This window comes from Lycorma delicatula, chromosome 1 (assembly GCF_047948215.1).
Source record: "Lycorma delicatula isolate Av1 chromosome 1, ASM4794821v1, whole genome shotgun sequence".
In the NCBI taxonomy this organism is placed as follows: domain Eukaryota; kingdom Metazoa; phylum Arthropoda; class Insecta; order Hemiptera; family Fulgoridae; genus Lycorma; species Lycorma delicatula.
The window spans coordinates 395,999,658-396,016,309 of record NC_134455.1 but is presented as its reverse complement, the minus strand read 5'-3'; the positions used below and the strand labels follow the sequence as shown (position 1 = coordinate 396,016,309).

General features: G+C 28.4%; 1 protein-coding gene across 6 annotated transcripts in view; it reads right to left on the bottom strand.

The window, feature by feature from the left end:
- Positions 1–16,652, bottom strand: part of Fmr1 (synaptic functional regulator FMR1) — a 95,086-nt gene that overhangs the window by 45,175 nt on the left and 33,259 nt on the right. For all 6 annotated transcript variants that reach the window (XM_075353883.1, XM_075353884.1, XM_075353880.1 and 3 more), the window contains exons 5-6: positions 9,064–9,300; positions 1,844–1,991 (exon numbers count right to left, since the gene is read on the bottom strand). In XM_075353883.1, the coding sequence (XP_075209998.1) occupies positions 1,844–1,991; positions 9,064–9,300 (385 nt within the window). The remainder of the gene's footprint in view (positions 1–1,843; positions 1,992–9,063; positions 9,301–16,652) is intronic.

Below are 16,652 nucleotides of genomic sequence, written 5' to 3'. Positions count from 1 at the left end.
TTTATTTTTCTTATCTGGCTAATTAGATTTATTTTGGGAGAAATATATAAAATAAAATCTAAGATTAAAATTTTAAAAAAAAAATGTTAGTTGTAAAAGACAGATTGTCACATAAGACAAACAATTAAGTGTAGACTACGATAATAATCCAAAGGTGTTTCTAAAATAATACTAATATAATAAATAAATAATATTTAAAATTAAAATAAGGATAATAATGAATAAATAAACCTATGCAATTAAGTTTAAGCAGTAAGAAACCACTAAAAGGATTTTTATAAAAATAAAAATAGTAATAAATAATGAATACTAAAATTTTTAATAATTTGTCATAACATTCTGGCAGTCAAACGAATCTAATTTTTTTTTTAGTACAATAAAAATAAACATTAACACTATTTAAATACTTTTGGACAATTGTTGCATGTTTTTAAGAAGTCTCTATCTAATCTAAAATAAAGATCTAGAAATTTTAAAACATATTTCTTAATATTTGCCTGGAGTGTATAGCACTACGATAGCAATCATGGAAAACGAGTAAAACAGAAGGTAAAAAATGAATGTCTTTGAAATGTGCAATTAGAAGAGAACATTGAAAAATTAGACGGATTGATGTAATGAGAAATGAAGAGGTTTTGAGAAAGATAAAGAGAGAAGTTTGCAGAATAATTTTGAAAGAGAACTATGTTGGTATAATGCATATCACATCCAGGTTTAGTTCATTTTATAATAGGTTTAAAACCTCAAGACAATTAAAATATATATAAAAAAAATTTATGATAATATATGAAATTTCATTTTTTATCAAATTAAATTATGGAAATTAAAAACTACATAAATAAAAAAATTATGTCAGAATTGATAAAATTAAAATAAGTAGGATAAAATAAACGATGTATCTTGGCTAGCCAATGTTACAGCATAGTATGGATTTAAATTAAATTCAATTTATGCACTATCATTATTTTTACTTGAATAAGTGCTGCCATCTATTGCAGCCCTTATAAGAGTGTCATCTTCATATTCTATTTACAAGTTGATCAAGTTGAATTTCCTCTTATGTTTATATTATATATATATATATATATATATATAAATAATATTTCTCTCCAATATGTCTTTTAACTTTTATTACTATTTACATAATTCTTAATTTTCAAATCGGTTTGAATAGCAGAAATAGAGTGCTTATTGTTAATGAGATGGTCAGCAACATTAGACAAACCCAATTTTCCATTTTTGTAGTGTGTAATATGTTCAAGAAATCTGGTTTTAAAAGAACTACTAGTTTTATCTTTATAAATGTGGTCGTTAAAGTTTTTTATTTTATAAATTCCACACAAATTGTATAAATTATATGAATCAGTATAATTACTGTTTTTTTTAAATGTTTTATTATATGGTTATTAGTTTTGTATTCAGGTTTAAATTTACTTTTATCATAAACCTTAGTTATATTTTCAACCATGCAATCAGTATATAAATATATGTTTTCAATTTTCTGTGTGTCACTAATTGGTATTAGAGATGTAATATTGTTAATTTTTGAAATTTGTTTTATATATATATATATATATATCATTATACCATTATGTATAGCAATTTTTTTTATAATATTTATTTCTTTGCTTAATTTATTTTCTATTTTTGTTATACTGTATGTAATTTTACACTCTACTAAATAATCAGGTTTGTATATGTAATTAGATATATATATATATATATATATATATATATATATATATATATATATATATATATATATATATATGCTGATACAGAAAACTCTACTTCCATATATGGATGCATAAAGAACACTTATAATAAAAATAAAATTCTCTACCTCTCCATGAATTTTAAAAGTGCATGAAGATTCTTCCAGTTCTATATTTGTAATTCCATCAATTTTACGAGCTTGCTGAATATTAGCTCCATGCGTACCAATAGCTAGGCCCATAAGGTCCACATGTACTGAAAACTCATCCAGGTACCTAAATGAACAAAAAATATGTACGATTCTAATTAATACGGCAACCCATTGGTATTAAACAAATAAGTAAAAATCAATTAGAAAAAATAAAAAATTCATCCTACTAAACAATAAATAAGCAGTTCCAAATGCCATCACAATGATCCGCACTTAATTAGCGCTCCGCGAAAATATGTTGGTATCTAATTGCCTCCCTTCACAGTCTTATGCTACCCATTGTGAAAAAATTTCAGTATATTAAAGAGATTTAACAGATTCTGACAGAAAAAAACGTTACGATTGGATATTTTTTATGCCTGTAACAAAAAAAATTGAAACTGTAAAAAAATTAAGATAATTTAATTGCAGAATTTTTTTGCGCATTTCTACAGTGTTTTTTATTACCAAAAATTTTTTTTTTTTGCTTTGTGTTTATGAAACATAGTTTGCTGATTTTAAAAATAATACTTTCAAGCAAATCCGTTGAAAATTGGGCAAAATATGATGAAAAACCCGTGTCATAAATCATAGATTAGTAACATATGTTAGTATAAGTAAAAGTAGATTCAGAAAACTAAGTTTTATAAAAATCCCCACCATTCGAAAGGCTATTCAGATTGACAAAAACCATTTTTACTGTATACTCTTATTAATTACGAATCGATGTGTGTTACATGTTTACCGATCTCATTTGTCAGAAAAGATATTTATAGACCTCAAGTAAAAGTGACATATTTATGACCACAAATTCCTTCTTTTTTTTTTGTGTGTGCCATATATCATAATTTATTATGTGTTTCGATATGTTGCTACTAAGATAAGCTATTTTTGTAAATAATAAATAAATCCATAATTGTCATAGCAATTATAATACACAAGTCACACACAAGCACAATTCTGAGAAAAAAATGGCCGTATTCTTTCTAGTCTAAATAAAACATTTTACATCGTATAAACGTCGTTCAAATTTTGTAATAAAAGTGATTACTTGTGAATATAAAACAAAATAACTGACTTAGATGCCATATAAAATGATTTTGTAACAGCGTTTTAAAACTGACGCTGTATATAACCAGTTTCAAGACTAAATGATCTGAAAAGGTTAAGGTACTAACATGTTTATCACAAAGATTTCTTGAAGTACATAAAACACCATAACAGTTTTAACTTTTAATTCATTTAAATTTATGAAAGCTAGTACAATATATTACCGACTTTTTAAATATCTTAATTTCTTTTTCGAGCAAATCCCCAATAGAGATCCAGCAAAAATATTTAGGCAATTATTTTACTGGTCAATAGTAAATTTCTTTTTTCTTTTTTTTTTTTGTTATTTATAACTAAACCGTATAATTGGAAAATCATTACAGAAAAAAATGTGTAACTAGATTTTTTACTCATATACAATGTAATTTTTTTAAATATCAAATACGTTTAGTTATATACAGTAGGTATCAGAGAAGAAAAAATGTTATATGTTTATGTCTACGAACCACTAAATTAAAAAATTCTTTTTTTCTGTATTGCTCATAAATTGCTATTTAACTGAAGATAACTTGTAGCAATTGTAACAAATTATGCGTAATAAAGTGTTTGTGGATCTTGTTTATGAGTAGTGCAATTTAACTTTGTAATGTCAAATTAACTTTGTTTTTGGATTACATAAAAAAGTTAATATTGAAGTAATTATAAGAGCAGTTTCTGATTTATCATTTACAGTCCAGGATATATTTGTTTTAGTTAGACTTTTCCTATATGACTTTTGGATTTTTCTATATGGACTTTTTATATATGATTGCTAATTTTTTGCGTTAATGGCTCCAGAATATCATCAGAAATGATTATTTCATTATGCGCTACTTAAAAAAAGGTGTGCTTAAATTTTGATTAAACAAAATGTAAAAATATCCATATTTTTCCTCCTTTTTCCCTAGATAACTCTAGGGAAAAAGTAATAAGTAATAAGTAATTTTACACGATATCATTGGTTGCAAATCAAAAAATACATTATTATTGGATTCTCAAAAAAATGAAAAAAAGAAGAAAAATTTTTAGGATTTTTTACATTTGAAAAATTTACTTTGTTTTGACAGCCCTGTCTTAGCAATACATAGATTATCCTTATTGCAATTCAAAATGTGAAGAACAAAGGGTTTGTGAAGCAGGGAAGAATTTCAATTAAAACTATAGGTATCTTCAACTATTTATTAGAGAGAAGAGAAGAATGCAGTGCACCAAAATAAAAGTGCTCTACTAACTACTGCAATGCTTACATTTTATTCAGCATTTATATGAATGAAAGTACTATTACTTTATACAGACAGATTAAACTGCTCTGCTCATAAATCTGCTTAATACTTTAAATAATCTATTTAAAAAAGCGTTTTAGAACATAAAAACAGCAAAAACAGGTGAAAACACCATCTTTTTTTCATATTCTATTGCAATTTCTACTAGGTTTCAAATAAATTAAAAATTTCAAGAACAATGCAGAATAGAACAAGGTTTAATCTTATATATATAAAAAAATGAATGTTTTTGTTTGTCCCTTATGCGTTCCTATACCATTCAGCCGATCGCAATGAAACTTTGGCGAGTTGTTGTGTGTATGCCTGTGAAGGTTCCTGTATTAATATGGACCCACTAGGAGGTGCTGAGGTCGAGATATTTGGAAATAATGCATTTATGGTCCAATCTGGCTCACATTAAGAATATATATTAGTTACATGAAAAGAAATATTTTTTGCTTGCAAAAACTATAACCGTTAGATGGTGCTGGTGTAGAGAAATTTATGAAATAAACAAATATACAAACAGACTTTCATCTTCTATATATAAATAGAACAGGCAATGTTTGTATGAGTGTCCGTTAGAGACTAAAAACTACTGGACTGATTTATGCACGGGGAAAAAGGGAGATATGGAGAAAGGAGAAACAAAGGAAAAGAGAGAAGGGGTGAAAGGGAAAGGAAAAATAGGGAAAAGTGAAAGGTTAAATTTTATGAAGTTCCATAATGTTTAGGTTTTAATGTTTTTTCAAACTTTCAATTGTGTTCATTTAATCTAATATATACACACACACTCTCAAATCTAGCAATAGTGAAGCATTGCCAGGTCTGCTAGTGTAAAATAAAAACTAATTTTCATGAGGCATATTGAAAAATAAAAGGATAATCTTTTAATTTTAAAGTAAATGCATTCTACGCTAATAATTGTAATGTTATAAAACATATGAAAACATAAGTGTAAAAACAATACTTAAATTAAGCACTTATGTACTCTAATTTTAACAATGTAAATGAAGTATTAAAAAGAAACAAAAATAATATCCGGATAAAATTATATAACAGAAAAAATAAAAACTTCATAAATCCTTCCATTCGATGGCAGAAATATTAACAGACAAATGCTACACACGAAACTAGGTGAGCACAAGACAATTCTCTACCGATTGGTTCTGTGTTAACAACTCTTCTGATTGCTACTCTACAGCATTAACTACATACAAAACAAACTTTATTTAACCGCTACATGCACCTAAACTTCCTACCCCTTTAAAATCTCTACAAATCTACCAGAGCACATGAAATGTTTTTAATTAATACATTGCTAACCGACGTACATTAATAAAACATAAAAAAATACCATTTTTAAAACCCCAAAGAAGAGTCTGCATTCTAAGAAATGGAAAATAATACCTCAGAGTAAATGCAACTGATGAACTCAAATCACAGTGCTGATCATTAAACTCAAGGTGGTTTTCTATACAACTAATTTGTGTAAAATCTCCTTAAATTTAATACAGGTAAAAAACATTTTATTAACAAGTAGAACACAGCAAGTCACTGATGAACTTCATACTATTAATTCTGCCCTCTTTAGATCTGATGTTTGATTCTGAATAAAAAACAATTTTGATGCCATTTAGAAATAAATGTTTGTTTCACTTAAAATTTGTTGCTCAATCAAGCCTACCACCACCATCACAAACAAGTACTGCCTGAACTAGATGTATGAAATAAGCACTTTAGTCTATTGAGGGACTAGTGGGCTGTAAGAGACTGCCAATAATAAATGTTCATTGTCTCAATATTCCTTTTTACTTGTGTTACAGATTAAACATGGTTAACTACTTTAAACCAACCCTGAAAACTAGAGGAATTTCACTATTAGATTGCACATATAAAATACTCTCAAGAATAATACTGAATAAAATATCGACTCGAAAATGAACTGGAAGAATATCAGGGGGGGGGGGGGATTTAGACCGTGGAGTCGGTGTCCTGAACAAATAATCACTCTAAAATCAATAACGGATGTACACAAAATTAAACCAAGACAACTAGTAATATCATTCATAGATTTCCAAAAAGCCTATGAAAGTATTCATAACCATCAATGCTGAAAATACTAAAAAACCTAGGATTACACCCGAACTAGTAAAAATGACAGAACTAACATTAAATGACATACTCCAAAATAAAATTCTGAGGAGAAATAACAAAACCATTCCTAATCAAAACAGGTTTAAGACAAGGAGATGGACTATCCCCACTGCTCTTCAACTGTGCCCTAGAATATGTAATGAGAGAGTGGTACAAAAAACCCACCGCATGTAACAACTGAAGCAAGGAAACATGTAAACTGTCTAGGATTTGCAGGTGACCTAGCGTTTCTAGCTAATAACATGCAGAAGCTAGAATCCAAGTAACTTCATTGAAAGAACTAGCAGGAAAAATACGCCTAAGAATATCATATGAAAAGACTAGAATAATGGCCATATATCTCTTGATATTGAACCCCGTCATCATAAACGGACACAAAGTCGAACTAGTTGAATGGTTTAAATACTTAGGAGAAAATATCACACGTGAACTATAAGAAAAAATAAACTGGAAAGAAAGAACACAAGAGCTCAATTATGCACAAAATACCATCAAAACAACATATAACAAAAGATGCATTTCAATAGATACCAAACTCTGATATTACAAAACTGTGATCAGACCTATAATATCATATGGAAGCAAGACACTCTTCAAACTAAAATCCAACATTTCCTACTCAGCAGAAATGCAAAGAACAGAAAGAATTCTAAGAACATGGATAAATAAATGATGGGAGAGAATGCAGACTCATATCAAACCAAGAGTACATAAAGATGTAGAACCAGCTCTGGACTACTTTAGGAAAAAATCTCCTTCTTTGGACACATAATAAGAACAGAACCGAACAGGCTCATCAGGACACTGGTCAAGAAATACTGGAAAATTTCCAAAACACCGAAATTAAACAAGATATGCAAGAACTAAAAATCACAATATAAGATTTAAACAAAACTGATTTTGAATATGATTTTAACAAATATGATTTTAATATTATTGTTGTTTAAGTTTACTTTCATATACTTTGAACCATTGTTTTTTTTTTTTTATAGAAAATTATGACAAATTTAAAACTAAAGAAAAGAAAACAACGAGGGTTTGTCCAGAAGAACTAAAAACAGCAAGATCTTACAGATTGAAGAAGTATTGGGAAGCAATCAAGAAAAAAAGAAAAAGAAAAGACAAACCAGTTGACTTAAGTGGTCGGTGACCTCAAAATCATCAAAAAATAAATAAATAAAGAAAAGCTTCTTACCCATTTATTCTGAGGACATTAAAACTAAATAAAAATGATTTAGAATTTCTTTCTTCAATAGTTTTCATTATTTGTTTCTTAAACTGACTGTATTTATTTCATTACAGTATTTTATGAATGCGATAAACACGGATCACCATATAGTTGTTTCATTATCATATAATTACTCACTGCTATAATAAAAAGTATAAATTCTACAGACTTGTATTTCAAAAGCTCAGTAACAATTACTTTATTTTTTTTAACATAATCAATAAAATTAAAATTGAAACCTAATTATTCCATTCCTCAAAAAGAAGAACAAACCCCCGTTCATGAAAAAATACATTTAAAAAAACAACTTTCAGTATTAGAAGTTTACATGATATGTCAACAAACTTACTTAGTTTAATAAAGTACTTACTTTGTACTTTGTACTTACAAAATAGTATAAAAACACAAAAAATTAACAGGAATTAGTTTTTCATAGCAATATGTACAATTATTTTTTATAAAAATTCAAACACACTTTTTAAAATTTTAATTTTATTATACAATATTTATTAAACCATTAATATTTCACTGACAACATTTAAGGAAAAACTTTTTAAAAATTAGCAAAATATATCCTTGCTCTAACATCAAATAATCATTTGTATCTCATAAACCACTATTACACTACCATTAAAACATAGACCATATGGAGTATACAGGATGGTTAAGTCTGTCCCCCTTGAGCTCAAACGCCCTAAAGTGTATAAACAAGTCCTAAGTATAAACAATATTTCAGACACATCATTAAAGCTTAGACCGTAACAACCTCGAACAGAGAAGCCCGCAACAAAACTAATATGAATATGAGAAAAACAGTGTAGCAGTTTAATGATGCAAATAAAAATTCCAAAAACATACCAGTAAACAGGGGTTTTCACGTATGATCTATAACTAGCATACGCACACATTCTAGAACAAAGTGAAGCAGGGTAAAGTAAATCTGTCATGCAGGAGTACAGATGTCTTCTTGTCATAGTTAAGGAAATTGTGTTTTAATTACAGGTTCTGCTTCAGTTCCTCTAGCAGTAATTATATAATTAAAAGATTTTTTTTTTCATCTTGTCACAAACAGTACATTAATACTACCTTTTACAACTACCAAGGTACAAGCTGATTCAGTACCATGATTACCTTATTGATCATGATATTCAGCCTACCAAAAGTTACTGGAAGATCTAAAAGCCAGAAAGTATCCTACAACTCCCTCTTACTACTAACAGAAGTTAAGATCCTATAAGTATGCAAAAAAGCAAACATTACCAAACCAAATCAAATTGCATTTATTTATAACGGTTAAAAAGTACGATTACTTTCAGACTGAGAGCCTTCAAAGCTAAAATTCCAATTTCTAAGCCTCACAGAAGACACTCTAGGAATAATACAAATTAAGTATAAATAACAGATTAATATTATTATCTTACCCTCCCATGTTCTGCAGCTTAGTAGATTCCAACTGACGAGCAGCCTCCTCAGTCCGCTTCATCAACATGACCTTTTGAACTAAGTTGCGGAAGTGCATTTCTTGGATCATGGACGAGCGTTTTCTAGAAGACTCGGACCTTGAAATAATACTGAGCACACCTCTTTCAGGTACATAACGGCAAATGCATGCCGATATAGTCTTCTGGAATTCCTTATGAGCACCATCCTTGGCAGCACTGAAAGCAATTTATAATAAGCAACCGATGCAAACTACATTTTAAAGATTTTTAAATCTTACTCATTAATGATACTTTACCCAAATTATTTAAGCGTTAACAAAATATTTTGTTGCTAGTGGGTTATAAACAAAAAAAATATATATAACAAAATTCTGTTCATCCATATTTTATACGATAAAAATTTGATTTATTTAAAATGAAAAGAGAAAAATTAAACCATTAACTCAAAACAAGGATTTTTTACAATGTCTACAAAAACTAGCACATCTACTTTACACCCAAAACATACCAATAACTTGTTTCTAATTTGACAAATCAGAATTATTTACATCGACTTAAAAACATGCTTGTATAACATTTTTAAGAATTAAGTCAATGGTAAAAGTACAGAGAGTGTCCCATATAAAATGCTACCCATTTATGTCAGGAGGTATATTTAAATTAAAAAATTATTTGTGAGTTATTAAATTAAATATTTTATTTCCAAACTTTCCAATACCTTAAATTCAAGAGTAAATGCTGGAAGTGGCCGCCATCTTCATATATACATGCTTCCACCCTCACCACTGTGTTTCTTGTCACTGTTTTCAGAGTTTGTGAGCTGATATTTAAAACAGCTTGTTTGATAATGACTTTCAGTTATTCAAGTGTTGTGATATGTTGCTGTAGACTTTTTCTTTAAGGTAACCACAAAGAAAAAATATATGGCACAATCGAACCTGGAGATCTTGGTGGCCATAAGCCACGACCAATAACGTGATCATCAAAGAATTTGTTAATGAAATCAGAAGTTCAATGTGCATAGAGTGTGATGTTGCACCGTCATGTTGGAACCAACAGTATCGACTTCCTCTTAGAAGAGTGCAATGAATTGCAATAAAATATTCTGATATCGTTCTGCAGTAATGGTATACTCAAAGAAAAGAGGATCAATAATTTTTCTTGTAATATCGCACACCGCACCCCATCTTCTGCAGGTGCAATTGTTTTTTATAATATGCATGGAGATTTTCAACATTCCAAATCCTACTGTTAGGGCTGTTTATGTAGCCATCCAAGTGAAACTACGCCTCGTCTGAGAAAAAAATTATGTCCACAACATGAGTTCATGCAAGAATCAATGAAACCGATGACAATATTCTAGCCATTCCTCTTTGTCTGGATCAAGAAGTCGAAGAACTGTTTGAATTCGCCATGGTCATAAGTTTAAATTCTTTGTTAACCAATAAAAGGTTTATTTTGGTAAATTAATTTCAGCTGACAAGCATCGAACTGATTTTTTTGATGAAACAGTTATTTGGGTTTTGATTTTGATGACCATGTCTGCATTCAACAGTGTCATTGATCTTTCGTGTTCCTTCTTAACAGAACTTCTCTCTAAAGTTAGCCAATAACCTCAAAACTGATGTATTATTAGGTGCTGGTTTGTCACGATACTTACAACAGAAACATTCTTGCAATGCAACCACTGATCATCTGCTTAATTACGACTCAAGAATAAAAATACGTCTGTCTTGTGTGAAAACACCATCATCTTCCATCTAACAATGCAGCGAGCTTTATGATCGCTTTGTAATAGCTATCGGTAGCAGTCTACTGCATCGGCACAATGTTTACTTGTTGGACGAGTCCATTACGGTGAAACATAAGGGAGTTGGGCAGTCATTTCAAATATTATAGAAGGCTGATTGGTGGAGGTTGCATTTTAAATGGGACAACAACCTGTAGATCTTAATACTTTGGGAGCTGAAAACAGTTAATTTGTTCCGTTTCTTTAAAATAACTTTTAGAAGAGAGAGCTACATTGTTTCCTTATCTACAAGACCGTATGAAGAAAAACACTAAAACAATGTAAAATTAAATAAAATATGTTATTTAAGGAAAAAACATCAATGAAAAGATCTTTTTTCTCCAATAAGTCTAGAAAGAAAGTATTAATAAAACGCATTAATATACAATAATTCTTTGCTATTTATAGGAGGATACCTGTTCCAGTTACTGTGAAAAGGAAGTACCTAATATGATTGATAAAAAAACAGGTTGGTTGTATGTGTTTCTTAACATTACAATATGACGAACTTATCTTACGTATAAGATAATTTAGCATAAATATACTGAATGAGTTTTTATTTAAATATATTTCCTGGCATATCCAGAAATCAATCAACTGCCATAAAACATCCTTTAATTTTCTACGTTACAACGTTTAATAAAGGTTTCATTAAAAACAGAATTTATTTTTAAACGTTTTACAAGGAATATCAGTAATGATACAATGTCTTCATTAATGTCTAGATTATATCTATATTATATTTAGATTTGTTTTAGCCAAAAGTAAATTTAATCAGAAAAAAATTAGCACCACAGTTAACATAAAAATAACTCAAAATCCAGTTTATCTTTGGTCACACATGGTTGGAAAGAAAAATCTACTTATAAGTTTTGAGTTTCTCAACATTTTCAACTTTTTTAATGTATAATTATCGTTTAATTATTTCAGTTAAACATCAAAATACATATTTCTGTACTGTAGATATCGTATGTGACCATATATCATGTGTGAGCACATGCTTCCAATACAAAATTGTCTGCTCTCTTCATTGGTAGAGTCAAAAATATGTCATTCCATTTAGAAAAATTGTTTTAACCTTAAAATAAGGACAAGATCATATCCAAAGGTCACCATGAGGTGTCCCCCTCCAACCTGAGTTACTGTTAAGTAATTTTTTATATTGTGGGTAGTTAATGAGAAAATTACATGAGATAATTAAAATGAAACAATATATATATATTTTTAATTTGAGGAACTCATTAAGACGTGTTAATAAAATTTAGCCCACCAAAGCACATTATTAGGTAAGTTAATAACATATTAATTTAATAAGTTAAATAACATATTAATTCCAAGAATTGATTTTCACAGCATCCTACATCTTTAGTTTGTATTTATTTCTATAATGATATTACAAAAATCCCTTTAAAAATTTGTTATTTTATTTTAGGTTGTGATCAGTTTTAATAATCTTGATTTGTATTATGAAAGTATATATGGCAATTTTGCATAAAAAATATAATATTGGAATGACAATCTTAATTTATAAATGTAATATTTTTCAAATATATCCATTTTTTATCATTAATACACATACTTCTAAAATCTCTAAATTATTTTTGCAATATACGATGTTTGCATTCTAACAAAGTCAGCTACATTAGATACACCACTTATTACATACGGGGTGGTTTTATCAGTTTTTGGTTGAGATACAGAATTTCATTTCATTACTAAAATATTTCTCTAAAAGAATGAACTAAAATTAAACAAAAGTGCTAAATCCTGGCGACTTTTTAAAGTAACTGATTTTATTTTAAGTCCTAATAAAACAGACAAAAAAATGCTATATTAACCTAAACTAATAGTAAAAATTCATTTTGCCAACTAGTATGAATAAAATATTCCTCTGTTACAAAATCTGTTCTGTCTTTATAAAAATATAGTCGGTTTCTTTTTTAATGTTGAATTTATTTCAAAGATTTGAATCTTAAATTCCAGTTTTATGGATAGTACAATTATATTTTAATTATTACATTGTAATTAACAAAATTAAAAAAAAATTATGTATTTACAAACAAGCATATTGCAACAACATATATATTTTTTAGACTAGACTAGCTAATCAATTTACAAAATACAATAAAATAAAATAAATCAACTAATGTCAAGTGTAAAATCTGCAAGAAAAAATATATTTTACATATTTAATTGTAATGTTATGCAATAAATATACGGTAAAGTTAATTATACTTTTCAGAATTTTAATGCGAATAAAATATCGACAAAAAATTAATTTAATAAAAAAGAAACAAATTAATGAAATTATAATTGTTTTAACATGCTGACATATTTATTTTGAATATTCGTTAACAGTTGGAGGCATTTCACTTTTTAGAAGCTTAATTGTCATTCTATTTTTTTTAATACAGACAATTTGGGCATGACTTTCTTGTTCCAATTTATTTTGTTTGGAGGGTTTCTGTGCCTGGCTTCAGGAATTTCTTCACGAACATTTCATTTATTTATTTTTTTTTGTCTTGGAATAGATTTATTTTCTAATCAACAATTGCATTTTCATGTGTTTTGTTATTAAATTTGATTCTTAATACGTTCTTAAAAGGGACTAGTAACAATCAAGAAAATTATCAGAATATTTCTTGTAATAAGCAAAATTAAATTGATAAATAATAACTCCTAATCTGTACATTAAAAAAAAAAATTATTTACAAATAACCTTATAGTCTTCCATATTATAGTGAAATACAAAAATTATATCAATGTTTCAAGTCAATTAACCCAAGAAATGTCCTTATTTTTTACTATCCTTCTAATACAGTCAAACCTCCCTAAATCGAATATTTATTTTGTACCCTTGAAAAATCCTCTTTAAATCACCTCTTTTATTCAAACATTTGAGGACTTTATATTCATATTATTTCTTTGAAATAATGAAAACATTTTCAATAAAGAATTTACATACTGTACACAATTTCCAAAGAAGCATAGATAGCAGTAAATTCAGTTTAATAATGTTTAACGGTTGTTAATGTGGACTGTGAAAAGGAAGAATACTGTGAATTTATCCAATACTGTATGCCTAATATTAATCAACTTTCATCTTCGTTTATTTCTGTTGCGTCGCCAGTGTAATCTATAACAAAACTTTGTGCACAGTGCCACTGTACGAAGAATAATATCTGGTCATATACCTTACAGTAGACCATGCATAACATAATGAGTCAGATTTTACTGCAGTTAGAGTTTTGATTTTACATAATTAATATTAAAATTATCGTTACTAATTGTGTTTTACAATTTACATTTACATAGTGCACTAGTTTTTCTCACGGAATTCATGTTTTATTTTATTTTAAAATCTACGATTCAGTTCGCACGTTTTTGTGTCTTCTCTCTCATTTTTGTTTAAATTTGCATAGGCCTACTGTAGTACATTATGTTTGTTTACTTATATGTAGGCCTACTGTACATTTTTAATAGCTGCATTTTATAATAACCGTAAAGTGAAAACATGAAGCGATTATCTGTTTGTGATAAAATCAAGATTATAAATTCGCTCAGGAATTTGGAAATCCGTGAAGCACTTTATTGGCGATTTAAAAAAATGGAAATTCGATCCTTTCATAAGAATATTCTTCGAATGTGGACCGCAAAAGAATAAGAGAGGTAGAATTCACCAATATTGATGAATGCATGATAAAATACTTCAAACAATGTAGAGATAATACTGTCAGTTTAGGGGGTCCAATCGTAAAAAAAGCACAATGTTTGCAGAGGTGTTGGGGCATAAAGAATTTAAAGCGAGTAATAGATAGCAAGAAAAATTCCAAAAAAGACATGGTATTGCGTTCTATAAAGTTAGCAGTGAAAGTATTAGTGTTTCTTTTTTGAAGATATAATTAAAAAGTATTGTATTGTTATTTCATTTTTTTTTTTAATTTTTACGTAATACTATACACATTTTTTTTCTTTTCCAACATAAGTTAATACTGTAGAATATTACATTTATTAACATACATTTTTATAAAATTGTGAAATTTTTCTATACAATATTTGAATTTCATTATTTTACCTCTCTAAATAGAAAACTCCCTAAATTAAAAAAAAAAAATCCCTTCAGATTTGAACATATATTATCATTAAGACAAGTAAATTTCCAAAAATCATTTTCACTAAAATATTAAAATTTCACTTAACTAAACTCATTTTAAGGTAGTTTTAAATTATTACATATAATACAAACAGCGATTTTATTCCCCCACATTAATATTTCTGGAGTTACAAACACAAATATCCACTGTGGCAAAATTAAGTAATTTTTCTTATTACATACACAAATCATCCTCTCCTGCCATTTAAATTTTACTATTTTTACTCATTATGTTTTTTTTGTCTTCAGTCATTTGACTGGTTTGATGCAGCTCTCCAAGATTCCCTATCTAGTGCTAGTTGTTTCCGGTATACCCCCTACATCCTACATCCCTAACAATTTGTTTTACATACGTCATACTGCAAAATGTTTTCCTTTTACCTGCCCCTCCAATATTAAAGCGACTATTCCAGGATGCCTTAATACATGACATATAAGTCTGTCTCCTCTTATAACTATATTTTTCCAAATGCTTCTTTCTACATCCATTTGCTGCAACACCTCTTCATTTGTTACTTTATCCACCCATTTGATTTTTAACATTCTCCTATAGCACCACTTTTCAAAAGCTTCTAATCTTTTCTTTTCAGGTACTCCGATCGTCCAAGTTTCACTTCCACATAAAGCTATGCTCCAAACATATACTTTCAAAAATCTTTTCCTGATGTTTAAATTAATTTTTCATGTAAACAAATCATATTTCTGACTGAAGGCTCATTTCGCCTGTGCTATTTGGCATTTTCTATCTCTCCTGCTTTGTCCATCATTAGTAATTCTACTTCCCAAATAACAAAATTCTTCTACCTCCATAATCTTTTCTCTTCCTATTTTTATATTCAATGGTCCATCTTCGTTATTTCTACTACATTTCATTACTTTTGTTTTGTTCTTGTTTATTTCCATGCAGTAGTTCTTGCATAGGACTTCATCCATGCTGTTCATTGTTCCTTCTAAATCCTTTTTATTCTCAGCTAGAATTACTGTATCATCAGCAAATCGTAGCATCTTTTCACCTTGTACTGTTACTCCAGATCTAAATTGTTAACATCATTAACTGCTAGTTCTATGTAAATATTAAAAAGTAACAGGGCTAGGGAACATCCTTGTCGGACTCCCTTTCTTATTACGGCTTCTTTCTTATGTTCTTCAATTGTTACTGTTGCTGTTTGGTTCCTGTACATGTTAGCAATTGTTCTTCTATCTCTGTATTTGAACCCTAATTTTTTTAAAATGCTGAACATTTTATTCCAGTCTACGTTATCGAATGCCTTTTCTAGGTCTATAAACGCCAAGTATGTCGGTTTGTTTTTCTTTAATCTTCCTTCTACTATTAATCTGAGGCCTAAAATTACTTTCTTTGTCTCTATGCTTTTCCTGAAACCAAATCGTTCTTCTCCTAACACTTCTTCCACTCTCCTCTTAATTCTTCTGTACAGAATTCTAGTTATGATTTTTGATGCATGGCGCGTTAAGCTACATAATCATTATGTATACAATCTTTATCTAAGAAATGCAATTTAAATCAACATACACAGTTAGGTTATATATATTAAAGCCATTATTTATACAGGATAAATTAGCCCAAATAACTAACAAATAATATGGAAAAATAATATTCAAACACTA